General features: G+C 42.5%; 1 protein-coding gene across 3 annotated transcripts in view; it reads right to left on the bottom strand.

The window, feature by feature from the left end:
• XYLT1 (xylosyltransferase 1) overlaps positions 1 to 27221 on the bottom strand; it is a 202598-nt gene that overhangs the window by 89028 nt on the left and 86349 nt on the right. For all 3 annotated transcript variants that reach the window (XM_055805406.1, XM_055805405.1, XM_055805407.1), the window contains one exon: positions 10800 to 11325. In XM_055805406.1, the coding sequence (XP_055661381.1) occupies positions 10800 to 11325 (526 nt within the window). The remainder of the gene's footprint in view (positions 1 to 10799; positions 11326 to 27221) is intronic.

Below are 27221 nucleotides of genomic sequence, written 5' to 3'. Positions count from 1 at the left end.
AAGCAATTACATTCAAGTCAGAGGGCTGCCCTGAACATCAGTTGAGTAGTGAGGTTTCCAACAAGATTTGTAGAAAAAGATCCTTCCAACAGACAGCTTTTGTTGTGGTGCTCCCTGGTAAGACCTACATCTGCTGCTAACTATGATGCCTCCAGGACAATGGGTCACTAAAGTAAACAAATGCAAGTCAGAGGAATTAGCAAGAAGAAAGTGGGAGATGACCTTCTTCAAGCTGATCTACACAAAGATGAATCAACACCCTTACAGTACCATAGTTTCATGTTCAAACTCACAAAGCTGGCCACCAAACCATCAGCGTGACAGAGGTCAGAAGGATGTCCTACAAGAACCTTCATGTGCCATGGTAGTGATTCCTCAGAGAGCAATACAGTGTAAGGAGAGCAGTGTCTAAACGAAAGCTTTTGATTCATGAGGACACAGGCATTTTTCTTCTAAACTCCTGGCATAACTCAAAGGCAGTATCCATTCTGCTGTTAATAAAAATGTGCGAAGTTGAAGTTGCCACTGACTTTCTCTGCCTCAGGAGAACAGTATGGTCCCTCCAAAGCACAGCCAGCGTGTACATGCAGTGATGATGAATGGGAAACCTGGAGCCAAGTCTGAACCAAACCCTCACTTGCTTACCAAGAAGCTTAATATGTACCACCCACTGACAACCTAAATGCACCCACTCTCCTCAGTCTAGACAAAACCCACTGTAAGGATGCAGAAGGGCCTTCAAAACCTCTAATGCCCAGAAAAGCTGTAGCAGAGCAGGTGGTGTGGCAGAGGAATGCAGCCACTGCAGCACCGCCAATGCTCTCCTGGCCCCACTGTCTGTAGGAGATTCTGTTTTGTCATGAGAACAGAGTATGGAGAAATTCTTTTCTGAATTGCTTGTTGCCTTTTAGCCCTACAGAACAAATCCTACAGATTTCAAAATTGCTATGCAAATTATTTTCGATAAACTGCCGAGTTTGAGTTAATAAATAATTACGTTCCTGCAGCATAATTCAGGTTTTTTGGCTTAAATCTCCCACCATTCTTACAGTGACATCCACTAGAAGATAACAGACAAGTAAGCACTGAACACAGGAGATGGTAGCGATGCTTCAGCTTCAGCAAGCTCTAGGAGAAAGGACTGAAAAATTCTCTGGCCTCCCGGGAGGCTGATGAGAAAACTAGAGAAGGAGAATGATGGACTTTTGCCACAGACCTTTCAGTAGGGCCATGACTTTAAAACTGATATCTTATTTTATAGTACAACTGTAAATAGAACTACTTCAGCATTTAATGTGCATTCAATGAAGCCTGATGGTGACAGCAGTAGATACTGGGAGTTGGGAGTATACTATGCTCTTCCCTACAAAGGTGCCAATCAGAAATAATTTCTTTAACACAAGTAGATGACAAATCAGTGACATACCATGGATATTAAAATAGCATGAGCAGGGAATCAGGGCTATTCACTTCTAACATGCTCTCAAACTATCAAAGATGAGCATTTATTTGGAAGACTAAATATACATTGAGCAATTTCAAAATCTTTTCCAAGGTTTCTCAGCTACACATTCTTGTCATTCACTTTTTCTATAGGAGTCATGATTACTCAGGGAGAAAAAAAGACTGCTGTTTTAAAACTACCTTCTGCATAAAAAATATTTGCAACAGAAACAACTAAATTACGGTTTGGAGTCTTAAAATGGCATTAATGTCCTGTAAGACTGGCTTCATGCCTAGACTGCTGGCATTTTAATTCAGAGCAGATCCCTTAAACAACTCCAAGGAAAGACATTACAGAACAGTCACTGGCCTCATAAAGCCCAGTGACTCCTGAAATACATCAAATAAATGTACACTTCCAAAAACCTGTCTGAAAAGGAGTGCATTCCCATTAACTATATATTTAATCCTGTAACAAACTCTGTAAATAGTTAAGGCATGGTTTCAAGAAGCCACAAAAGAGGAAAATCTTTTGCCCCAGCTCAGGAGGAGGAAATTAAATGTCAAGACTTGTCCCCTCAGTTATTTTTAAAGTAATATAGTCAGTGACACTGACTTCAAACCAAATTGTGGCAGCCTTGAGCCACAGGTAGCGTGGGATTTCTGGGATGTGACACTTCCCCATTCTCAAAATAACAGTTCATCAGCTGTAGATTCCTGTGAAAATGAAGTATTACTTCACAAAGTAACGGTACTTAGAGAAGTGCCATGATTAGCAAGGCAGAGCTCAATTTCCAGCGAGTCAGCCCCAGCAATCTCCTCGTGTCCTTGGTGACATGTTAGGCCTAAATAAAAAAGCAAATCTGAAAGTCGCTGCTGCCTGCTTGTAATTAGTGCATAACAATGAGATTTTAACAGAGTTTTTGTTACGGCTGCAAAGTCAAAATAAGAAAGAATATAACATTGAGGCTGCCTGTGCAACCTTAACTCAAGCTTGGTTCAGTACTACTGTGCATTTACATCACACAGCTGCAAGCTTAGCACTGAATAAAAATAAAAGAATTAGATGCCATGCTTTCTCTTAAAGGTCTGTCTACTAAAATCACTGTAGTGAATCCACTCCAGAGGTCCAACACCTATCTTACATGAAAAAAACCATGACTGCCAGTATGGCTCAAGCTTTCCTGCTACAGGGGAGGCAGTTTTGTTTTTGGTTTGGGGGGGGGGGTCTTTCTTTTGTTTGGTTTTTTTCTTGTCATCTGCGTCCTGTCCCCCCTCAGTAATTTTCTCTAGCCATGGCTGTATTTGACCCTCCCGCCAGCGCTCTGTCCACACATTTCAGGATCATCACGAAGCATTCACAATCACTTAAGTACATTTTTTTAATCTCTGTACATACACAGTAATCTTTATCAAAACATTCACTGAGCTTCTGTTACCCTTGTGCTCTCTTCCCAGGAGGTTTGCAGTGAGGACATACTTAGCCATTATCCTCTCCCACGCTTGCCCACACTCCCCCTTTAATGCTCCATAAAACGATATAATTTTCCAAAACAGAAGTTTGGTGAGAAATAGGACTGCTGACCATAAATTTTTCAGCCCTTCTGCCCTCCATTCCTTGTGTCATGCATTGGTCTCAGCATTTCCTCAAGATGCCATTTGTCAAGATGTTTTTCTGCAAGCCTGCTGCCCTGGCATGTTAGAGACCAACGCTGCAGCCACCAGATCCACAGGGGACCAGGCAGGCCTGACATGACAGTAGCATTCCATGCAAAAAAACAAGGAACAACAGCCTGATTGCAGTCTCCCACTTTGAAATTTGCAGATGATCAAGACAGGAACTTTCTGTATTTAAATGAAAGGGCTAATTGGCAAAGACACTCAACAGAGTTTTCCTCTCACTGAATTTCTTCTAAAACCAAAGCTGAAACTACGCAAGACAGTGCTGACAGAGCCAGCCTGCGCTCAAAATGGCTTTATTTTTGGAAGAATCCCTCAGCTCTGCAACGCCACAAGCTCACCCATCCCTGAGAAACACGAGTCTTCTGTCCTCTACACTGCAGCTGTCCCCAGAGATGCAGGGAGGTGGCAAAACAATGGCACCCTGTTCTGGGATGCCACAAGGGCACTGCTAGCAAATTCAGCTCCCTTACAAGGTGTACACGATCTTCCTTCTGCAAAGAAGCTTGTCCAGTGTCTGACCCACCAGCCGGATTCAGTTTCTGAGGATAATTCATGCATTTGGCCCCCTGCCCAGGGAGTAATTCAGCTGTCAGCGAGGTGATGTGCTTTGGCAGCACCTACATCAGGGCTGCCTCGTCCCTCCCTTCCAATGACTGGAGTACACTGGTCACCCAAACGCAACACGGGCAGCCCGACGGTGGGATCCCCGCCTGCACACCCAGGCTGGTGACAGGGGCTTGTGTGCACTTCAGGTCCTAGCATTTACGTGCATTTTCATCACATACATGATATATCCTAGTCCTCATCCACACGATGAGGCAGGGTCCATTTTCAACCAAAACCAATGAAGTATCTTCTCATTGCTTACACACTAATTTTAACTAACTCAACTTGTACATGTGGCTATGATAGAAGTTAATCTGAGAATCCATGGCCACATACATTCTTCCTGAGATCTCATTATACTCCCTACAATGCCACAGCCTTACTGATTTTATTAGAGTTGGTTCTGCTTTACACATGTAAGGGGAGAGGAGAGAGACACCACTTTACTTCATAAACTCATTTAGCCTCAAATGCAAGTACTGAATCTTGAAACAGCCCTTTCTAATGAAAGAAGTGCTGGAAACATGGTTTCTAGAACAGAACACAATCTCTGTACACAGTGTAATTACATCTTAGCGTTCTGCAGAATACCAGTGTATGGCTTAAATGCTATTAATTGTAAGCAGTTTTGTTCCACAGGATGTAGTTTGCTGATAACTACTCAATTAGGGTTATTTTGCAATTAGTCTACTCACAGTAAATTTATTGCAGCCGGCATCATCTGTGGTGCAGCAAATTAAAATGCTGTCTGGGCTGTGTGTGCAGTGGCTCTTACATGCTCCTTAAACCGTGTATAGCTCACCACAGCAATTTTGTCACACTAACAGATTAAATGTACAGAAAAGCAGCAGCCGCCAATGTCATTGGGAATCCTGAAACCAGGAGAAAAAGACAAATTTGGGCTTCAATCTTTTGACAGAACCCAGTGAGTCCAAAAATTCATTGCCAAAAATGTGAAAAGTAAATGAAGCCATACATTTATATGTCACTGTGTGCATATATGTGCATGTTGAGTGGATGAAATTCTGTATTTGCTTAGTTACAGCTTCCTTTCTTTTAGAATTATATACAGGATGCTTTCATTTCCATGCCTTGGAGAACTCCTTTGCTCCACCCTGTAAATATTTGGCATCTTAGTGGTTTATCTTCTCTCTTCCTGTAAATCACATTTCTTTATGTTGAGTGCTTTGAAGTAGTAGCATAAAAATATTGGACACATGCAGATTACTACTACCTGTGCATATTATTCAGTAAATTGAGCTCCAGAGCTCTTTTCTCTCAGTTTGAAAACCAAAAGAAGGATGTGTTTTCTAAAATGAAATAGAAAATTTTCTTCTCAACAGCCTGTAAGAAACTGAAAACTCTTGCTTCAATGTGCTAGAGCAGTATTATCAATAAGCAACCAGGGAGAACGCAGTCTAATCTACAAAGAACTCTTTTGGTGCTGATGAATGATGTGGAATAAGGGTAGCTTGATTATTTTTCTACTTTATTTATGAGTTGGGTTTACCCCACAGGGATGAAGATAGCAGAAAACCTGTTTGATTTATAAGCTAAGAAAAGACAACAGAAGAGCCAAGGGGAAATAAATCAGGCTCACTTGAGGCTCTCTCCTTTCCTAGGGACCCTTCTTCTGCCAGAAATGCATCTTAGAAAACACCCCTCAAAAAAATCCTGTTATATACTTTGGTCTATCCAGGGCCATAGATCCGAGTCAAGCATAAACCCAGTAGGGTAATTAATGATGAGGATTAGGCCAGTCTACCCTGGGGATACGGCAGCCCTGAGAAGCTGGTCCAGAGGAGGACTGGTGCAGATACCACCTGGCACCATGCCTGTGATGACTCACTGACCTCGCACCAATGACTGAGGAACCCTGCTGCACACCCAACCAACTTGCAAGGCAAGGGATTCACAGCACAGTCCACGTGGGAGTGAAAAACCGAATTCAGGGACTGAATCCAGCCAGTGGGTCGGAAGCTGGGATTTTTTCGTTGCAGAAGGAAGACTGTAAGTAGAAGTCACAACTTTAATATGCCTGTTGAAATGTGGAGCTGTGTAATTGTAATTGCATTGCTGCCCAGTAATCTGGGCAGCAATCAGGATCGCAGTGGCCATTCTAAACTGAACTCCTGCCCATGGTATAATAAGGGATTCTGCTGGAGGAAACATGGCACAGATCAGGTCACTTGTGCTTTGCCAAAGAGGAGTTCATCTAGGTACAGAGTAAAGCTATTTTAGAGCGAAGAATTCACATTGAACCTTCCACTTCTTCCCAGTACCTCTGCACAAGGAGGGCCACATATGATGACAGACAAGGAAGGGAGGCAGCTGGTCCAGGTCCACCAACAGCTTTGGTGAGCAGAAGAGAGTCTGGCACACCGGGGGAATCGGAGTCTCCAGCCGAGCCTGTATAGGACCAGGCTGGAGATGGCCTCAGCAAGGAAACAATCTGCCACATTGTCCACAGGTTGCTGATCTCCGTATTGTGCCTCCTGAGAAGAAATGAACGCCTCAAAAGGATGTCTCCCTGTACCCCCAACCTGCACAGGACTGGATTTGCCCTTTCCTCATTTAACCTTGTGCTGAATCTACTTTTCCTCTCTTAGCTTCACCGACTGCATTTCCCCTCAGAACACACTTCTACAAACTAGACGTTCCCTTCTGAGGGAAGGGTGACTTGCAAGTTGCCTGTTGTCCCAGTCTCAGCTGTGACTTTGGATAAGGCTGTACCTAAAGCTGCTGACACTAATCCCCTCTCCTGTAGTGTTCGTGCACCGTTTTCAGGACCGGCTTGTCAGGCAATGCCAGCTCACACCGTCTGCACATCAAGTAACTGGAAAAGTTGCCATGTCCCATTTCGTGTTTCAGCAGCACTGTCTCTTTGCAACCCCCTTGGAGGGACTGCAGCCCTTGTACTCCCATTCTCACGCAAATAATAGCTGCATGTCAAGCAGGTAGTAAACATGATGCTCTTCATTGTAACAATCCTTTCTTTCATACAATGAAGATAGTTATAGTCAATTTCCTTTGCCTGTTGCCTTTGGCAACAACAAAGCACTTAAAAAAGAAACAGCCTGTAAGATCCTGCTCCCATCGATAACCACTCAAATGAACATATCATTTAACATTTTTCTGTGCCCCCCAGCATGAGGAGGACACGGGCCTGCTGGAGCGAGCCCAGAGGAGGCCATGAAGACGATGAGAGGGCTGGAGCAGCTCTCCTGTGAAGCCAGGCTGAGAGAGTTGGGGTGGTTCAGCCTGGAGCAGAGGAGGCTCCGGGGGGACCTTACAGCACCTTCCAGTGCCTCAGGGGGCCGGCAGGAAAGCTGGAGAGGGGCTTTTTGCAAGGGTGGGAAGCAACAGGACAAGGGGGAATGGCCTTAAACTGAGAGAGGGTAGATTTAGAGAAGATTTAGATTAGAAATTCTTCACTGTGAGGGTGGTGAGGCGCTGGCCCAGGCTGCCCAGAGCAGCTGTGTGTGCCCCATCCCTGGCAGTGCCCAAGGCCAGGCTGGATGGGGCTGGGAGCAGCCTGGGCTGGGGGGAGGTGTCCCTGCCCGTGGCAGGGGGGTTGGAACTAGGTGATCTTTAAGGTCCCCTCCAACCCAAACCATTCTGTGATTTATTCTATGAGTCTATGACAATCCAGCTGGATGGAGTAACATCCGTGATTGATAGCCACTTGCAGCTTTGATCAGATGAGACAGGATCCAAGGGGATTAAAATCTGGATGACATCTCAATGGAAACCATTTATATGGAAAATGGTTATATGTTGGGATAATGGATGAATGTGCTGTTCCAGTGCATAAATATTTATTCTTTACAGCTCTGCTGAAAACACACAGGAAACCTTTTTTCAAACCATACTGAAGGGAACAGTACTCACATACTGAATATACAGACTCAGTCCCTGGATATCTGACTTTTGCTGACAAACAGCATACAGATTTTTTGATGCATGAAGTGCCAAGATCTCTACGCAGACCTCCCCCTACCAGTGATCCTAACAGTGGGGTGTCTTATATTCCCAAAAGCTGATGGGCGGTGCTTAACATCTCCTAACAAAGTTCAACTCCTTTAAGGGACCTCTGGAGCTGATGAAGACACCTTTGATGAGGGACAGAGACAGTCTGTGAGTGAACAGCAACAGTATTTATGTTCTGCAGTGAGGAGGAGAGAACTGAGATCACAACACACAGTCAGGCAATGTATCTTTAATGGGGCTGTAAAATTTATGGGACCCACCAAGTTATATACATATAAGGCCTTCTGGTAGGCACCATTTTGGAGCTCCTACATGTCTGTCTTGACAGCCCTGTATTGAGACATTTGAGAATCAACTTTGAAAGTCTGGATCTCCTCTGTAGGTCTGGCATCCCAATGTGCTTGTGCATTGGCACCTCCTGCATAAGCAACTCATGTCTCATTCAATCTGTTCCTGCGTTATCACTTCCCCACAGCAAAGCTCCTAAATCTGCTCTAGAGAAACCCTGTATGTCAGGCAGGATGTTCAGATTTTCTGCCAAGGAAATCTGGCTGTTGAGGCAGTTACCTTCAGCTGTCAGCATGGTCAGGAGGAAATAACCTTGAGGCAAAGAAAAGTCAACGTTTTCCACAAGGATCCATCTGGCTAAGTTAAGAGACGTCCCTCAATTACTCCTTCTAAACAAGCATCACTCCCTAAAATAAAAATCAAAATGAAACTCTAGCACTGCAAACTGAAAACCTTTAGCCACAGTCTTTTACACGTAATTTTTTTAATGTGGTATGTATCCATACCTTGTAAGTTGTTACTAAATTCACCTGTATTCTACAATAAAACCATATTTGGACAAATTCTGCATTTCTCTAGTCAGGTTTGTAGCTCCCAGTTTTCCTGGATGTTTTACTATGTCTTATTACAAAGGAAGCATTTATATCAATGTGCAATGTACAAACATGCTGAAAGGCTTCAAGTGTAAAAGGTGACACTGTTTTTTGTTCTAAGACTACACTATTATCCTGACTGCAGGACATAGGAAGTAAATTCTGTATTTAAAAAAGCAGCAATAAGTATTTCTTGAGAAGCCTATTTTTAAGAATGGTAGTTGTTTAAAACTTCTGGAAAGTCACCCTGCATCCCTGGGAGACAGATTACCAGGCAGGGGATGGAATTATAGGTGTGTGCAAAATTGCACACAGCTGCAGTGTGTGTGTGCCTACACTAATGACAATAAATCTTCCAGCTCTCTCCAGGATATCACTTGCATATTTGTGTGTGTGATGCATTTACCCTAGACCAGGTATATAGCTTTGATGACATTACTAAGATACGTCCTTGATCCCAAACAGTGTAGGACAGTGTCTGCAAGGTGCTGACCTCCATCAGCGTTCTCACAGACCACAGCCGACTCTCCTGTCATTAGAGAAGAAAAGGGAAGGATATCAAGGACACGCTTATCACAGTGGATTCCACCGGTGGCACCCCCATGGGACCTGAGGGATGCCCAGGGGTACTCACTGATGCTCAGCCTGTCACTGATGTCTAGTTTTGCTCAATTCTTACCTCTCTACTGTTCTTTTATCTTCAAGTTGTACTGCCTTTGCTGTCTTTCTCCCTGCTATGCACTCAACACCAAGTCTTCTGCCTGCTCTATTAATTCTTTACCTCCAATGTTTGCCCACCCAGCTTAATTATTTCAAGTACCACCGTGATAAGAAAGGGAGAAAAAACACCAAAAGAGATGTGGTAAAAAACGAAAATGAAGGAAAGAAACCAAACTAGTCACAGATGCACTAGGGTGGGAAATGTGGTGCTCACACTTTTCATCCTGGTAATATGCATCATCTAAATTAAAAGCCTAAGCTTCCTATTACAGAGAGATTCTTTTGTTTGGAAACATACTCCGGGGCACCTCCTTTTTTTCCACTGTCTGTACAGGGAGTTTAGCCTCCTAATTTAGGCAACAGCACCATGGATCCTCCTCCCTCCCACACTGAAACACCCAACAGTAACCACTGCTTTGTGATGGTGCAATAAACAGGTGAGCCATGGGGGTTTGAGAATGTAACTAAACAACCCCTAATCCCCATGGCTCACCATGTTTAGCGTACCATCTCAAAGCAAGACCTATTCTCTTGTTTGTAAAAGTCCCTGTGCACTTTCAGCACGGACAAAGACATCAGCATATCCTCACATGCATGGGCTGAAGTGCCAATTACAGGATGGGGACTTTGGACTGCTGTACAAACAAGTGCTGCTGTGGATAATGCTGTCCTTTGATCAATACCTACTTTGATCAACTGATCAATGCTTTAAAAAGGAAAGCACACTTTACTGTATGGGAAGCACTCTTCTTGCAAAGTAGGAAAAGGTCAGCTCACACATGCAAACTGACAGCAAGCTGAGAGACACGTCATTCATCTGACTGCATGTAAAAAGCAAAAGCAACGAATCAAAGCTCAGCTTCGGCTAGCAGAAGTCACTGACTCTCTACAACGGTGATTTTGAAAATTACTTTTGCTGATTGAAGAACATTAAAAATAGAAGTGAACCACAAAATTAGTTTCCCCACACACTTTTGGATTTTTTTAATTATACTTCTGATAATTATCTGGGTTATCAAAATGCTTAGCAGTCCTGGTTACTAGCTAAGACTCCAACATGCCAGAAAAATGGCCACACGGCCATTAACAGCAATGCCACTCGTTTATCGGTTAGCATAAGGCACCAAAATTCACCATGGCTGTTCCCTGATCCCAAAAACCCACACAACTTGTACAGGATAACAAGACTTCAACTACACTTCTCTGTGTCTTTAGATTAAGAACTAAAAGAAACAGGAGCAGCAATTGAATACCTAGATCACATTGTGTAATAAAAATCTGGTGGAAGTGCAAAAAAATGATACAGGAATTTACAAAGGATCTTGTGACATCCATATAATTCCCTGTTTACAACATCCTCAAACCCTCCCTCATTTTCATACACTAAGTACATTACACCTTTCTGCAACAAAGCCATTTTTCTGTCATCAAGCCATTTTAATTACACAGAATCCCCTTCACCATCTACCAACTTACCCTCCAGTGTACAGAAACGCATCACCTTCTCCGGCATCAGCTTTCCATGCTTGTGCTGACAATACACCTCCGCGATCTCCTGCCGACACTGCTTAGATTTAGACCGGGACATGGCTGAGATTGCCTCTTTGCCCGTTACCTCACACTTTGGTGGTTGGTCATATCTCAGTTCAGGGGAGCTGTTTCCACTTTTTTTCAAATTATGCTGTCTGGGAGACCTGTGAATGTCCTTCAAACTGTTGTTGCTGCTGCTGTTTTTTCCAGGGTGATCGCTGAATTGCACCACCTCATTGGAGTTCTTCCCCAGCAGCAAATTCTCCTTCATCTTCTCCTCTTCCAGTTTCTTTCTCAAGTGCTCCTTTTGCTTACTAAGGGGTTTTTTCACCAGCTCAGACTGGTGTTTTTGCCTCTGAGTCCTGGGAGCAAAGTTACTGTTATCAATATTTTCAAAGTCCTTGGGGACTGAATTTTCATTATTGCTGTCTGTTCGCATTTTCTCTTTCGGTCGGTGGGAAAAATAGCCATCCTATAAATGGGGAGAAAAATTATACTCATCTTACTAAAAACAGTCACATCCCATGCATTACAAGCATTTCTTACATGAAAACATAAATCAATTTCAATCCAACACACTGCAAAAAACCTGCACGTTAGGGTTCATAACAGGGAGATGGAGCTGAGAGGCCTCTAAGCCGTCCAGGTCCGTGCGGACAGCCACCACCCCGCATCACCCAGCCAGCATCCAGCCCCACCTCGAATGGAGCAGGGAGGTTTTACACAGGTTTCTGAGCTATTATTAACCACAGACTTCACCTTGACACCATTAAAAAAAAAAAAAAAATCAATGGCCAAACGGACACAGGTTTCAGTGGAGTGAAAGCAGCTCCTTCAATGCTTTCCCTCACTCCTGGTGGCGATGGCTGCAGTTTGGCACCCCAGGAACTGCCCCACTCCTCTGCAGGAAGCACCACGTGACTTCACAGCCCGAGATTTCTTTCGGTGAAGTAACTTTCCTGCAAACCAAACCCTTCCTAGTTTTCTTGAGTTTCTACATAATAAAACTTTGGAGCGCTGCTTCCTGCGGTGTGCAGTGCAGCAGGTGGCTCAGCTGTCAGCCCTTAATCACCACGTTCGGCGTGCTTTGATAAATACACAATAACATCACAACATTTAAAATATATAATTTAAAGGAAAAGGTATAGACCATGTAAACTATTTGTCTGTCGTAGAACAACGCTTTCCTTCATGATTTCACTCCCACCTCCACCGACTACCACAGGAACTTGTCCCAGCCCATCGAGAGCACAGCAAGCTTTAGAACACCAAAGAAAAAGAAGCATTACCCCAGGGATCCTAGAGACAGCACCAAACATGGCAATCTGCTCGAGAAAAGATGTGACAGACCAGAACAGAACCAAGAAGCACTTATATGTGCATATTAGTATCAAATGGGAACCTGTCTGACAGTCGGGGCCAAGTGAGGTTGATCTACCTTTGCTCCAGCCGCAGCAATTAGTCCTCTAGCTAGTGGGGGACACCGTTTTTAGACTCACAGAACAGGAGATATCTCCACTCATTAAAGTGATCAGTATCAGATGAAATAAATAAGGAGTTGTTATTAAAACATCTGAAGACAGGTTTTTTTTAATCTGTCCTTTTTTCCTTCCACTCATGAAAGACCTAACCAAAAATCAGAGGCTGGTAAATGACAGCACCCGTTAATGAAGACTGATGGGAGCCATGCTTAGCACCTATGAACCACATTTTGTATTCAAAACATTTTACCAGCATTAGCTAATTGTTTCTCACACCTCTTCCAGGAGGAACTATTTAAGTCAAGTTTTGCAGGGGAAGGAGAGGGAGATAATGACTTCTCCAAGGCCATGCAGGGAGTGAGAATCACTTTGACCTCTGCAGCTCAGCAATGAGAAATGTTTGAATAGTTTACTTGTTAGAAGATGTTCTGTAGGTGACTGAAGTGATTTTCTCTCCATTAATATCTTCAGCTCACAAGTAACTTTAGCTATCAGACATGGAGGAATGCAGGAAGTTAAACAAACCAATCAACCAAACACCAAAAAAGCCTACAAACCAAAACCCAAATGTTTTTCAAATAAAATACTTCTAGTTTGGAGAGAATGTTATCTTTAAAAAAAACCCCATACTTTTTAATATTTAAGGGTACATACGAAATCAATTTTTTTTCCATCTTATTTTTTCAAGGAGAAAAAAATTAGCATTTTCAATAGAACTGTAGAATCACTTAGGATGAAAAAGACACTTAAGGTCATTGAGTCCAATCGTTAACCCGGGACTGCCAAGTCCACCACTAAACCATGTCCCTAAGAGCTACAGCTACGCATCTTTTAAATACCTCCAGGGACGGTGACTCAACCACCTCCCTGGGCAGCCTGTTCCAATACTTGACAAGCCTTTGGGAGAAAAAATTCTTCCTAATACCCAATCTAAGCCTCCCCTGGTGCAACTTGAGGATGTTTCCTCTTGTCCTGTCGCTTGTTCCTTGGGAGAAACAGACCCCCACCGTGCTACAACCTTTCAGGCAGCTGTAGAGAGCAATAAGGTCCCCCTGACTCTTCTTCTCCAGACTAAACCACCCCAGCTCCCTCAGCTGCTCCTCATAAGACTTGTTCTCTAGACCCTTCACCAGCTTTGTTGCCCTTCTGCGGACACCAAAGAGAAAACAAAACCAAAAATAGTTTCAAGACAGCCCTCATCCCCACGAATGATCAAACTAAAAACCCTCAATCAACCCAATTACTTTCAGATCCCAGCTCCCTTCACTTAGCCTGTACCTCCAATGTATCTTCAAAGAAAAAGACCAGCAGCAAACTGCAAATAGAGCAAGACAAATGTAAAGCTTATTAACATCATACCCAAAACATCTCCACTGAGGTGCCACTGCTCTGAGACTTCAGATATCTGATAGTTGGCATGTTCCCTTTGTTGTTCAGCCAACTCCAAAACCTCAGCTTAGTTATGCCACTTGTATATTTTGACTTACTTCATTTTAATGTGCTTGGATCTTGGATTTGTATACATGAAATAGCTCAGAAACTTTAATTGTTGTACTGTCACGCTTCCTCTAAACTAGTGCCGGAATTCACTTTTTTTCATCATTTAGCGTAAACTGAGACACAAAAGGGTTGAGGTAAATCTGTGTGGATGGTGCAATCCATAACCACAGTGGGTCACCCAGGGCTTTCCTTTGTTCCTTTGAAATGTTTTGGTTTTGAAATGAAATGTCCTCTATACAAAACTTAAATACAAGAAGGATCAAAGACGGTATTAAATTTATTTCTACAAATTTTATATCCCAAAACACACAGAGCTATTCTTTGTAAGTAGTCCTTAAGCTTCAACAGGTTAAGTATATGAAATATGAAGGACACTATGAAAGACTGAATGTAAACTTTATTTGCTGTGTTTCAACAGCAGCAGCGCAGAGAACTACAGGGACAACACTCCACAGTAATCAAAGCATCCCCATCATTAGTTTTTATCATTAGTACAGTTCAAAGCATTTATTGGCAATAGAAACATTTCACCATGCTGCAATTTACAACCAAAATACCTAGCTGCAATGATGGGGGCAAAATAAATAAATAAATAGATAGATAAATAAATAAATGGACAAATAAATAAATAAATAAATCTGCCTTCTTCATTCAACTCTTTCCAAAGTCTCTAAAGGTGATGCTGTGATAGGATATTTACGCGTATTTTGGCAACATTCCCTCTCACAGTCTGACTCTTAATAAACAATTTTTGTCTTTGAGCTAAATAATAATAATAATAATAATAATAATAATAATAATAATAATCCGTACAGCAAATGGCACATTGATAAAGGGGAAAGTTCACTGTTGTTGTTTTTTCGTGTAATTCTTATTACCCACAAAAGAGACATTGTCCTGAGCCAGAGCGACTGGCACATGCCCCTTCCCACGTCCCAAAGAGTGGACAGCGCTGCCCCACGCTCTGTAGCTTGACACAGCATCAAAGGACGAGGTGCAGGCCCGTTAGTGTTGGAAACAGCATCTGACATGACACTTATGTGACATTTCAGTTGGGATTTTCACCACCCCTGCGCGCTCATGAGTGGGGCTGGTCATCCCTACCCAGCTGATGCACTGTGCTCTGGCAGAAACCTGTGATGAAACCTCAGCAGAAAAAAGCAAAGAGCAGATATTCTGGTGTAGGGTTCACCTCTTCAAACTGTTTTCCTCCTTCAAGTGCTTTGCCCCCCTCTGGGAAATGCTTTTCCAAGTCTACATGCTGGAATCTGAAAAGACAAATAAATTCTAAATGCTTCAAAGCCAGACACAAAACTAAGCTGGGCTGTAACTCTTCCCTGCCTGCAGGGACAGCAAGCACCACAAAACCTCACCCCGACAGAGGACACCCAGTGTCTGAAGAGAAGTCTCTTTAGGAGAAGCAAGGACTAAAAATAAAGCAGCCTGTAGAACAACTGCACTAACCAAGAGCTATAGATATACATTGAAAAATAAGGATGTGTAACAAACACCCCAGATGGACAGTCAAATCCAGCCTCACACAATCCCACACCTGTTGATGCAAGTGATAAATGCCACAAAACCAGAAGTCTCCACCCTCCTCTAATCTGCATTTCTCTTTCTCAAAAACTTCCAAAGCCAAGCCTGATTTTTACAGCGTAATGATTTTAAGACAGGATCCATACGTGATAGCAGAACATACATGTTCGCAGTGCAGGGGAAATGAAGCTCAGCACTCCAAGCCTAAAACAGCAGCAGCTGCTGACAATAAATTGTGTTCATTTGTGAAGTTCAGGGGTACAAACAAAAGCAGCACATCTGGTCTTCAGCTGGCTATGGGAGGATGGGTTTTACTTGCTCTGCGATATATAATTTTTACAGTGCTGGCTTAATTGCAGACTTTATTTGCCATGGATGTCTGAGACAGTCAAGTCAGGACAAAGTCATCCTGCAGAAAAACGACACTGAAACCAGGCATTCCCAGTTCTGACAGTACCATGGGGTGTATGTCGGTGGGTTTGCTGTTTGAATCATGCTCTTTTTCAACCTCTGTCTAGCTATTTGTTAGCAGCACCTTCTTATTGCCCTCTGTGCTTGCAAATCACATTAAATACGCTGAAACATGGAAGGTTATGCCAGGACCAAATTAGAAGCAGAGAGCCAACTACTATAGCCCGTATGTATCCACATTCAAAGATGAAAGCAGTATTTTCAAACCGACACCTAATAGTGCTATTTTTTGTTGTTGTATAGACTTAATCTTACCCACAGAACGCACAAAAAAGTTACTATGGAAAGCACCATTTAGGTCTTTGCAATAGAGTAATACTCTCTAGAACAGCCGCAGCTTGGAAGAGGCTCTATCCAAAGCCAACTCATCTGAGAGACTACCCTGGCCAAACTACTCAGCATTACAGGTGTCAAACACAACACATGCCACCCAAGAACACATATTTCACCTGTGCTTCCACTACGGCCCTGGGAAAACACTCGCTTTGTGTGACTCTACGCATGCTCCTCCAGCAGCCTCAGTGACACGGCCTCCCTTGGGGACCAACAGCGAAAACTGAGCACCCTTCCTGCAGGAGGTCACGTTTGTCACTCAGTAACGACCCACGCCTGCTCCCGATGCCAATGAAAGCCATTCCACTCTGGCAGAGGAGTGCAGGATCAGGACAAAGTATTTTTTCCCCACATTTTAAAAGCCAACTCAGTGTACAGACTTTATAAAGAAACCTTTGGAGGGTTTTCGTCACTTTGCAGCACCGCATTTCAAAGACCAAGTGTGACACTGTGGATATCTATCACAGAACACAGGCCTAAGGGAAGGATTTCCACAAAGTTTTCTGTCCTAGCATTATCTGCTTCTCAGAAGATACACGGAGAGGTTAACTGCTGAGTAGTCAATGGTAAGAGCCCTGGCAGGGAGAGTTTTAACGGGGCCTCTTCTGTGTGTGTGCACACTGCAATTCAACAAAAACAAGCAAATACTCTCAAACTGGGAAAGAACAGTCTGTACCCAGGAGTGTGCATGAAATGCATGAGATCATTGCTAATTACATACTGATTGCCATTGATGCTAAAAATAATAATATAACATTAATGCAAAAACAACATTTTAAGCTCAGAGCCACTGCATGTAATAAGAATTTGAATTCTGCTCCAAATTCTGCTCCTTGATGAACACACAGGTTTTAATTCTCCAAACTCCACCTTTAGTGTGTTTTACTAAAATCTGCCACACAAAATGTGTGCTCTTTGGTATATATTAGCCACTGCATCCGCAGTGATTGAAGGTCTGGTGCTCAGACACTGTGAGCTTGATTGAATTCGAAGTCTCATCTCTCTCAGGAGAGAAAGTCTGGGTTTCAGCGGAGACAGTGGCAGAGCCTTTGCGATCTACTTGAGAAGACCACGGAGTAAATTGATGCTGTCACCTGCTACATACCCAAGAACAGCTGCTGCTCACTGTATCTAGCACAAATACTGAGAATTTTGAAGAACTTTACAGCCATCTATGACAAATGGATTTTAATGACAGCCTGCTAACACTCTCAAAGGCTTCTGCATGTACAATACATACCTGCTCAGCTGGACCGCAGGTAGTTCATGTACCTGCAGACTGCCTCTCTCCACACATTTTTCACTTGGATCTGTCATGTATATTTGCGTCTAGATTAAGTACATTCAAGCATAAAAGTGCATTTTTGGGTATGCCCAGTTTAGAAAATCTAGGTAACAAATTCTCACGTCGTCTTTCAGGTACAGTTCTGTATCCTGCATGCTAAAGGCAGGAGGTAAAAGACTATAGCTGCAATATTGACCAAGGGAAAACTTCAATAAACCAGCATGTCCTCTGTGGGGCATCCCCATGGTAAGACAAGAAATATGCTACAAACATACTATGAACCAACTCAGACCAACCCTGGAAGGGGTGCTTCTGCCAACAGCCAGGATTAGGCAGCATGACTGTTAATTTTTGCAACATGCAAAAAGCCAACACCAGAACAATTTCAAATCTGCTTTCAGAAAGACAAGCTAATGCGTATATAAATCAGCAGACACACAAACATCAACAGCCTGATGAGCATCAGCTCTGCACACAGCAAGGGCACACGGGCTTTATGTGGCTGAGGGATCCAACCCAAGACACCTAACCCAAGGGGAAGAACCCATACTGTGGCAGGTAGTCACTGCTCCAGCATCACCTGCTACACACCTGTAGAAATACAGTGCTGCTAGATGACTCCTTTTGGAGAGGCTTTGTAAGGAAAGTTAAAGAAAATCGTAATCAGTTCACAAAGGCACACAATAAGAGCTTGCATTTATCTGTGAAAGGTGTTCACTGCATTGTGCAGAGCATTTCCTCCCAACAATAAGAAAATGCTCCCTTCTCAGGAAAAGTTATTCATTGTATGATTTTTGTATCAAGGAAGTCCTATAAAGTCTACACAGATGGACAGACCATGTGCAATCAAGCCCTGAATGGCAAATGTTCACAGTTTCAGTTTACCTGACACAGCTGATTTTCTTCCCAGCACGGAAGGATTTGTTGTCTTTTTGTACTAAGAACATATTCTCGTGTTCTTCCCCTGGCTAAGCTTGGTTCCTTAAAGACAGCAAAACAAACTAGAAATATGCATATGCACACACTGAGCAGCAACAAAACACGCAAACCTTCCTCTAATTACAAAGTACTAGATGTGCTGGCCTTGAGGGCCAGGTATAAATCAATCCCCTGTACTATAAAAAAACCTACATTTTTTTCTTCTCCTGTCACATAATAAAATATATAATAATTATTGATCTCATGTGAAAATATGCAATCACTGGGCAGTCATGCATGTCTTAGACAAAATAAGCTCTCAGAGCTGGTGCAGATGCCGGTCACCGTGCTGGGGCGAACTGTGCTGCTGTGGGCTCCAAACCAGCTCACGGCTCTTGGAGGTGACAAACGGCTTCAAAATCTGCATCATATGCCAGAGCCTCCAAGAGGCCTGGTCAGTTTTTACAGGACCACCTATTTTACCTGTCCTGTGACCAAGAATTTAAGTAGCACTATGAGAAGATAATTAACACAAGTTTCTGTTCAATTAATTACAGCTCTGTGACGTACTATATTTGTAATGCTTGTTAATTATTCAATAATGATACCTTCCAATTGCCAGAGGAGTCAGAGGATGGCATCTCTACAAGCAAGGGCTGCTCCTCGTAAATCATCTTTTTTTTTTTTTTCCTGTTTTAACCTTTGCATATTTGAGGGGTATTTCTTAGCTGAAATCAAAACCTTCCCCGCCCCCCCCCGCCCCCGAACTACATATATTACACTATGGTCTTCAGAACAAGAGCGGAAATTATAAATACTCCTCATGCTCCAGTGGGCTCAGAAATCGGAATTAATCCCATTTTTGAAACAGCTGGGCACCCGCCTCCCTTGGCACATGGCCAAAGAAACATCTTCAGACCACTCGTTCCACGGGCAGCTGCAGGCTTCCCAGCTGAGGAGTACGGCAGCTCCAGCCCCACAGCCGATTCCTGAGACCATCATGGGAAGCAGCTTCCCTCCATTCTCCTTTTGAGTCCAAGAAAAACTCCTTCTCCATCACTATGAAGTAGAACTACAGGGCATTTGCCTGGAATTGCCCATACGCTCACTCTGCTGCTAGATGGATACAAAAGGCTGGTCACTATCAGAACGATGATAAATAATAATTAAAAAAAAAGTCACAGCAAAGAACTGCTGAGCCAGTTACTTTGAGAACTGTTGAGAACAGGTTAGATCCTCTCTCCTTTCCCACTGTCAGACCAAGCAAGCCCATTCCCCGGGATGATCAGGCACGTGGAGCCGACACACCGCTGGCTCTGCAGGAGCTTCGGGCACCTCACCTGTGCGCTGCAGCCCATTGTGTTCCAGAGGCTGAGCATCACAGCAGTGTCATCTCCTGTGCTCAAGGGCAAGGATTTCAGCATCCTTGAGACACTCGTTTCAATGGCTCAGAAAGCCACTAGGTCAAGGCAGCTGTTTCCCCAGTTCAGGTAGGAACCTGCCGATATAAAACCGACAAAGCGTCACCTGTCCTAGCCCATCCACATCTTTCAAACTACAAAACAACCACTGCTCTCGTTGAAGTTGTCATGCAGCCACAGGGATGCAGACATTCTTCCATGCCATCAAAACTTATAAGAAATTGTGAACTTTAATCAAAGACAATTGGAAAACTAATACTTTTTGCAGGTTTTGACAAAAGCACAGCCAAAGAAAGCAGATAGAGAGGACAGATGTTAACGTCTCTAGATTTTTCCATGTATTTTTCCATTTTGCTGTAACAAGTACATTGTACTTTAATTATCAGTGTCTGAAGACTTGCAAGAAACAGTTTGTGACAAATGTATTAAGTTACTTTATGCTTGACATTAAAAAGGGAGATACAAAAGGTGAACACAGATTTATTGCCTTTGAATTTGCAAGCTGGTGAAGACAAAAGATGTAATTGTTTCAAATACAGTCCTTTCTGTTACATAAAAAGGTTATGAGAAAAAGCCATCATCTGGGTTAAAAGGGGGATTCTGATACATGAAAAAGCATGAGCCCTTCAGGATTCAGTGCTAATAAATACTTACAGGCACTGCTTTCCCAACACTATTGTTACACTTGCATTTCAAAGCTGCAGAGTAATGGCTGGACCACGACAAAGTGCACAGACACAGGGGACCTTGAGTGCATTGGTAAGTGATTGCTTGGAGGATTATTTCCCCCTCCTTTCCAAAAATATTATCACTGATTATTTTTTTTTTTTAACTTCAGCAATGTGTTCCAAAACACTGGAATCAACATAATATCATTAATAGAAGTTGCTTTCTTTCCTTCTTGCATACATAACATTTGTACATTAAGGAAAGATGTTCAGGTTTGGAATGGAATGAAAACGGCTTAAAAACTTTGGTTCCTTTCCTCAGGACTTTTTCGTTTCCTGCTAACAAAATGTGACTGACTTTCAGAGTAATTTTGATTAGGGAGTAAAACAATATTGCACCCCTCAGGAGTCCAAGAAGATTTTCACATTTGCTCCAGCTTAGCATAGTAACTGTATGAACAGCCATATTCTGTTAACAGTAATTTCAACTGTCCATCTGGTTATTAAAAAGTTTGGAATACTGCTACAGGGAGCTGTGAAAGCACATATCCACAGTATTTCAAAAACTGACAACCTCGTTTTCTGCTAATTTACACATCTCAGGAAAACTTGTACTTACACAGGAGGGCTGAAAGACACCACAGTCTAGTCAAATTCATTCCATCTGTAACAGAACTTGATTTATAACCAGTAACTGCCCCCACTTTACGCACATTGTTCCCTTTCAAATGATGCTTGATCTCAGTAACAGGCTCCATACCAGTACACACATCCTTCCTCTTGGCAAAGGTCCCTCCCAGTCAAACTCACCAACAGGAACATCAAGACTGACCGCGTTCGGGCAGGGGTTTTTTGCCTGCATATACATATAAATACATATTCACACACATGTATCTGAACAGTTTCCATCTCTGCTTTGCAGTGCAGTTAGTTCTGCCTAGGTGCAGGCAAGGGAACGCACCCTTGCACGACATGACACATTGCTCCATTCCCAGGCGAACAAACCCTCAAAAGAGCATCCACTTTGAGCAACTGTCCTGGAATATGTACCAGCGTTAATAAGCCTCTTGGATTCATTTCAGCTTAACCTCATCTTTAAGCAGAATTCACCACAGAACTAGGAAAGACATGAAGGAGGACTGGCCTGACAGCACAAAACGCGGCTTCTGAGGAAGCTCAGGAAAACCCTGGAGGTTTATTTTCCTAGAGCTTCTTCCCAAGAGAAGGCGAATCTTATAATCCTTCCAATGAAGAGTTCAGACATGAAGGACCTTATAAAGAAGTCAGCCCTTTCTCAAGGGAAAGGTAATTTAAGTCACTTTTTATATTAATGTCTATTACTTTGGGGTCCTTAACAGGACCCTCAAACAGCATTTGAAGTGACATACACTTTTGTAGAGCAGCAGTAGATACTTATGTCCCACAACTTTTTAACAGGCATAGGGCTACCTGTGCGATGCTGGTTCCTTCCTGAGGAGGCTTCACACCCAGGGACGGTGTGGCACAGCACAGCGCCCGTGTCCACGGCCTTCACTTGCAAATGCCATCTCCTGAGGCATGGGACAGGAATTCAGCAGGTAAGGTCAAGAGCGGTACATCTACATAGTTGTTTTTCCTGATGGTTATTCTAATACTGAAAACGTGATGTTCTGTGTCTTTAATTATCACCAAATTGTACTGCTGCATTATTCAACAAAGGTCCCCCCAGAGAAATTGTAAATAAATAAATAACACCAAGTAAGCACAGGAGTAAAGATCAGTCATTTGAATGTTCAGAATATGGAAGTGATAACCACACTGAACACCCATTACCAGCCAACCTGTTCATCAGTTTTTTCCCCCACCTTCCTGTGACCCACCCCATAAAAAAACAACATGGCTAATCTGAACTGAATTCCTCTGCTTTCATCTCTATTTCTTTCATCCAAGTCACCCAATATTCACTTTATATATTTCAAAGCAGTAGTAAACACTTGAAATTGCTTCCTGGTGACTTGTTATTAACTAGATTCCAACTAAATTCATCTGGAGGCCTATTCGAACTCCAATCTAAACAATCTTGAGCAGCCCAGGGTGAATTCCTGAGACGCAGAACAAGATCACTGGCGGCTACAGAAGTTAAATATAATTAAAACATGGATGGTAGAAACCAAAGACGCCCTCACATACAAATGAAAACATCCTTGTAAAATATGGTCAGTTTAGTTCAAACGTATTCAACCTTAATTAGGTAGAAAATCTATTTAGATGAATACAATGCAAAGAATAATAATGAACTTCAGGATTACATTTTGTTACTTGGAGGGAAAAAACAACACAAATAAATGGGAAGTAATTGGAGCTTATTTAATAGTCTCAGACTATCAGCTTGAACAACTATAATCATTAAAGACCCTGCAGTGATCTTCTACTGATAAATGTTGTTAAATCAGAATTACAAAACGACAAGCATGAAAAGCAAAGCCTATTAATATGAGCAGCACTAAAAGAAATAGATTCATTCACATTTTTTTCATCTGCGCAGCATCACAAGAAGTCTTTGAACCAAGCACATTAGAATGAAAGGCCTCCATGTTTCCATTCTCTTTGGGCATGGATGCCTACTGCAGGGTGACTGCAGGTGAGCAATGGTTATCCACTGCTGGATATGTGGCAATGCAACGTTTGGTGTCATGGGGCCTAAATGTATTTTCCTGTATCTACTAATTGCAACGAGCCACACAGACCCTTTGATGCAAGTCCAGCAGCAGTGCTCTACACCCTATGGACTGGGAGGGATGCATGGACATTTGCAGCGTTTGCTTGTAGTACAGACCGTTTTCTCTAGCAGTTGCAAGCTTAGCTGCACATGTTAACCTTGGAAGGTGTCCTGTCTCTTGGTCAGGCGGCAGGCTTCCAGACTGAGGACAAAGCATCTCAGGAAAAGAGGTTTTATGAATACTGATTTGTATCTTCACAGAAAGTTCTTCCACAAGATCAATAAGTTACATTAATAAAATAAAAATTGAAAAGGCCAGAGGATGAGGATATTATTACGGTGTCTGCCACCCGCCTCCTCAGCCACCCTGTCAGCAGTTCAGCCTGCCTGAAAATCAGCCCGGGACCTGGCCTCGGCAAGGGTTGCTTATGTGGTACTGCATTCTTTGTTCTTCCAAATACGTTCACCAAGAGCTATACAAATGAGCAGTTTTAACAGCCTGATGAAACGTAACAGAGATTTGGGGTTAAAAGATGTAGCAGAATACAAACTTACAACACCAAAAAAAGATGCACCTTAAGTTCAGAAACTTGTCATTTTATTGGCTCCAGTAAAGATCATGACGAATAGATGCATTAGTGGAAGCCACCAAAAAGTTTTCCAGGAAACTGCCCTCCACCCTTACTTGAATGGATATTCATTTTGCAGACCAAAACCTTTTTCTGTACCACACTAAGCATGCTGACTACATCTGAGCCAAACACCAGATTGTGTAGTGCCCTACTTTCTTTAGCCACATAACAGCCTTTCACTCATGCTGGAAGCGCAGTGCTGTCAAAACAGTGATTTGTAATTACACTACATTTAACAATGGTTATATTTCCATAACTCCCCACTTACAATTATGTCAGAAACAAGGAATCACTCCACACACAGTCAATGACCATATCCCAGCATACACACATCTTCAACTGACAGAACTAGATCAACAGCACAGCAGAATGTTAACTTAGCTAGTCACTATTCATAGACGATGCCATGCAGAAAACTCAGATCACAATATACTCCATTGTTTTAACTAACATCATTACGTTACACAAAAATACTTCTTTCCGAGGGCAACCGCTGGCCTTGCAACTATGCCAAAGGTTTATTTACAATCAACAGTTCTTCATGTGATCTAAAATAAACTTTACTCCAGGGACCTTAAGGAAATATACTAGCTTCTTCTGAAAGCATGGGGAGATTGAAGTCCTATTACGCTTTTATATTCTCGGTGGATACGTAATTCAGTAACTTCAGGACCCGGACCTGAATGTTCCCCAGTCCCTGTTCTGGAGCCTTCCTTAACTCTTGGGCAAGGTCTAGAGTTTACTCACAGTCCTCCATCCCGGTCTGTCTCACAGGGTCAAAACTGCCTTCTACATAAGCCCAACAGAGTCCGTGGCATTACTGTCGAGATGTATTCTTGAGTGAGGGTTAAATGATTTTTTTTGTCCATTTCTAGTATAACACATGCTCACTCACAGTTTTATTAATATGTACTTACATGTATCTGCCATTCTAACTCCCTGCTTGTGCCATTTACCATTCCTAAAAATTCAATGAACTAAAGTTATGGTTGGAATGGCTACCATGAAACCCTGTCCCATACAGGCTATGAACAACTTGCACACCTCAGCACTTTTCCCAGAATATCCCCTCTTAATCTCCCAGTCATCTGCCCACCACTAAGGAAACCACAAATAACTGCTAATAAAAATTCAATCAAAATAGCAGCTTTGGGCTGCATTACGAAGTCATTTGTTTGCTCAGTCATCATCGGAGAAGTGCTTGCATGTGTTAGCAGCTCCACACGACGTGCTCTCTCAGGTCTCATCAATGAGCAGTTTGTCAGAACCCACACGATTAACTTCAGCAGCATGAACCTCAGCAACCTCTAACTTGCATATCTAAAGGCTCAACTGACCAGCCTCTTCTGCAGTAGTCAGAATTTTCTTTGTTAAAAAAATAATAAATATTTACTGCCAGAGAAATAGTAATGAAAAGCAGGTCTTGTCTGTCAAGAAATTCTGTTTGTATCTTCCTCATATCTCCCTATTCTAAAGCAGCAAAATAATGTAAATTGGCACTGAAAACTTTAGTCAGGTCTACAAATACACATTGTGTGAATTTTATCAAATTACCTGAGATTTTCGTAAGTCTTCTTCTTTAGCATCAGCACTGATGCCAAACAAGCATCTTTTACAGTTCTCTTTTACAAGCATATTTAATGATCTAATTTGTGTACATAGTACTGTAATACACCTTTTAGAAAGAAACTTTGGATGGAGAATTTTCTGATTCATTTGCAGAAACAGTACCATGATAGAGCATACATCATGCTATGCGTATCTTCCAAAACGTGTTATTTCCCATCAGTATTTTTACTATACAAAGCAATTCACAACGTGACACCTGGCAAGCATAATGCTATATATTTACCAACATAATAATAATGCTTCAGCAGAGCAGTATTTTTAAGGGTTTGAAATGAAGAAAATCTCTCTCAAATTTTATCTAGGATGCATAAACTGCAAAGATGAGACCACTGCCAGAAATCAGCCTAAGGGAACTTATCAGTATTACAGATTTGAAGCAGACAGTTTCTAATCCACGTTTTGTAAGGACGGATAATATCAACAGCTCTACATGAAGCAATACCAACGAGAGACATACACACGCTGTGTACCTTTTGTGATGGGTGCAGATAAAGTACTGTCAGTTTGCAGACTTGGTCATTTGGTTGGTGCTTTCTGTATATCCAAGAAAAAATGACTATTATTATCTTATTTTGCCTGATTACCTACTGCCTCTCAGTGACATAATGCTCCCATGAAAGGAGCAAATTCATCAAGTTTCCAGACTTTGGGTCTTTGTGCACATCTACCAGGCTGCAGATTGCTTCCCATGGAATCTGCACTTTCCTGGGAAGGCCAATTGTGACAGGTTGCACATAATTCCAACTGCTGAGTTCAAGGAAAAAAAGCATGGGAAAGATGCCGAAACACAGTTTTACTAGCTCCCCCGCTTCCCATCCCATCGCTCCCCATGCCAGGCAAGCCCTGCTGCACAAGAAGGATGGCACGGAAATGTTTACTCAAGACTCTGCTGGCTGGAATACCAATGCAGCCCAGCAAAGAGCTTAACAGCAAACAGGAAGGAGGAAAAAAACCTCTGCCACAAAAGAAACAAATAGCCGGAGACGAGCTTTCCCAGCAGGTACCACACTGCAACTCAGCGCTTGGCAGTATCTGAGATCAGCGCTTGCGACACAGGAGGCTCCTCCAGGAAAACAAGCTCCAGGTTCCTATCACTTATAAAGGCAGGACCACCGGTTATTGTCAGTGGATGTGAAATTGTTGCCCTTTATTATTCTTTACTAGCATCAAATTACGTTAGCCGAGCAGATTTGAAGAAATCTGATGCAAGCCGAAGGCTGCTCTAAATACTGATGTGAAAAGATGCATTTTGCATGCAGTGAAAGCAGAGCATGAGCTGTCGTCTGTACTTAGTTTAATTCATGTGTTGTCCTTTATAACAGTGAAAGCCTTTATCAAGAAGAAATATTAGACTCTGTGTATGGCCCAGATTCTCTGTTTATGCCCAAATAAATTTTACATTCCTCTGAAAATAAAGACTTTGAATGACAGTTAAAACGTACATGGGCTATTATTGGCTCCTGGATTGCTCAAGGAAGTTCAAAAAGAGCAGACACAGGAATCTATTAGGCAACATTTTCTCTGCATTGAAACCTCTAAGATAATGAATGACTTGGAAAAAGCAAGAAGATTGTTATCATCCTTAACGGTTTGACCCGCTGGGCTGCTTCCAGTAAACAAGTGGTTTTGTGATAATTTTACAGAAGTGATTAAAATAAGTAAAGAGTCACTTGAATTATTTTTTTCCTTCCCTGTTTGTGAATACATGTGTGCTAGTTAGCCAAAAGTCCCCGCTGACAGAAAATATTGCAGCAAGACAGGAGCAGTAGTTGAAAAAAAAAAAATGCTCTGTT

This window comes from Falco peregrinus, chromosome 5 (genome assembly GCF_023634155.1).
Source record: "Falco peregrinus isolate bFalPer1 chromosome 5, bFalPer1.pri, whole genome shotgun sequence".
Taxonomy (NCBI): domain Eukaryota; kingdom Metazoa; phylum Chordata; class Aves; order Falconiformes; family Falconidae; genus Falco; species Falco peregrinus.
The sequence above is the reverse complement of the archived record's forward strand: the minus strand, read 5'-3'. Positions and strand labels throughout refer to the sequence as shown.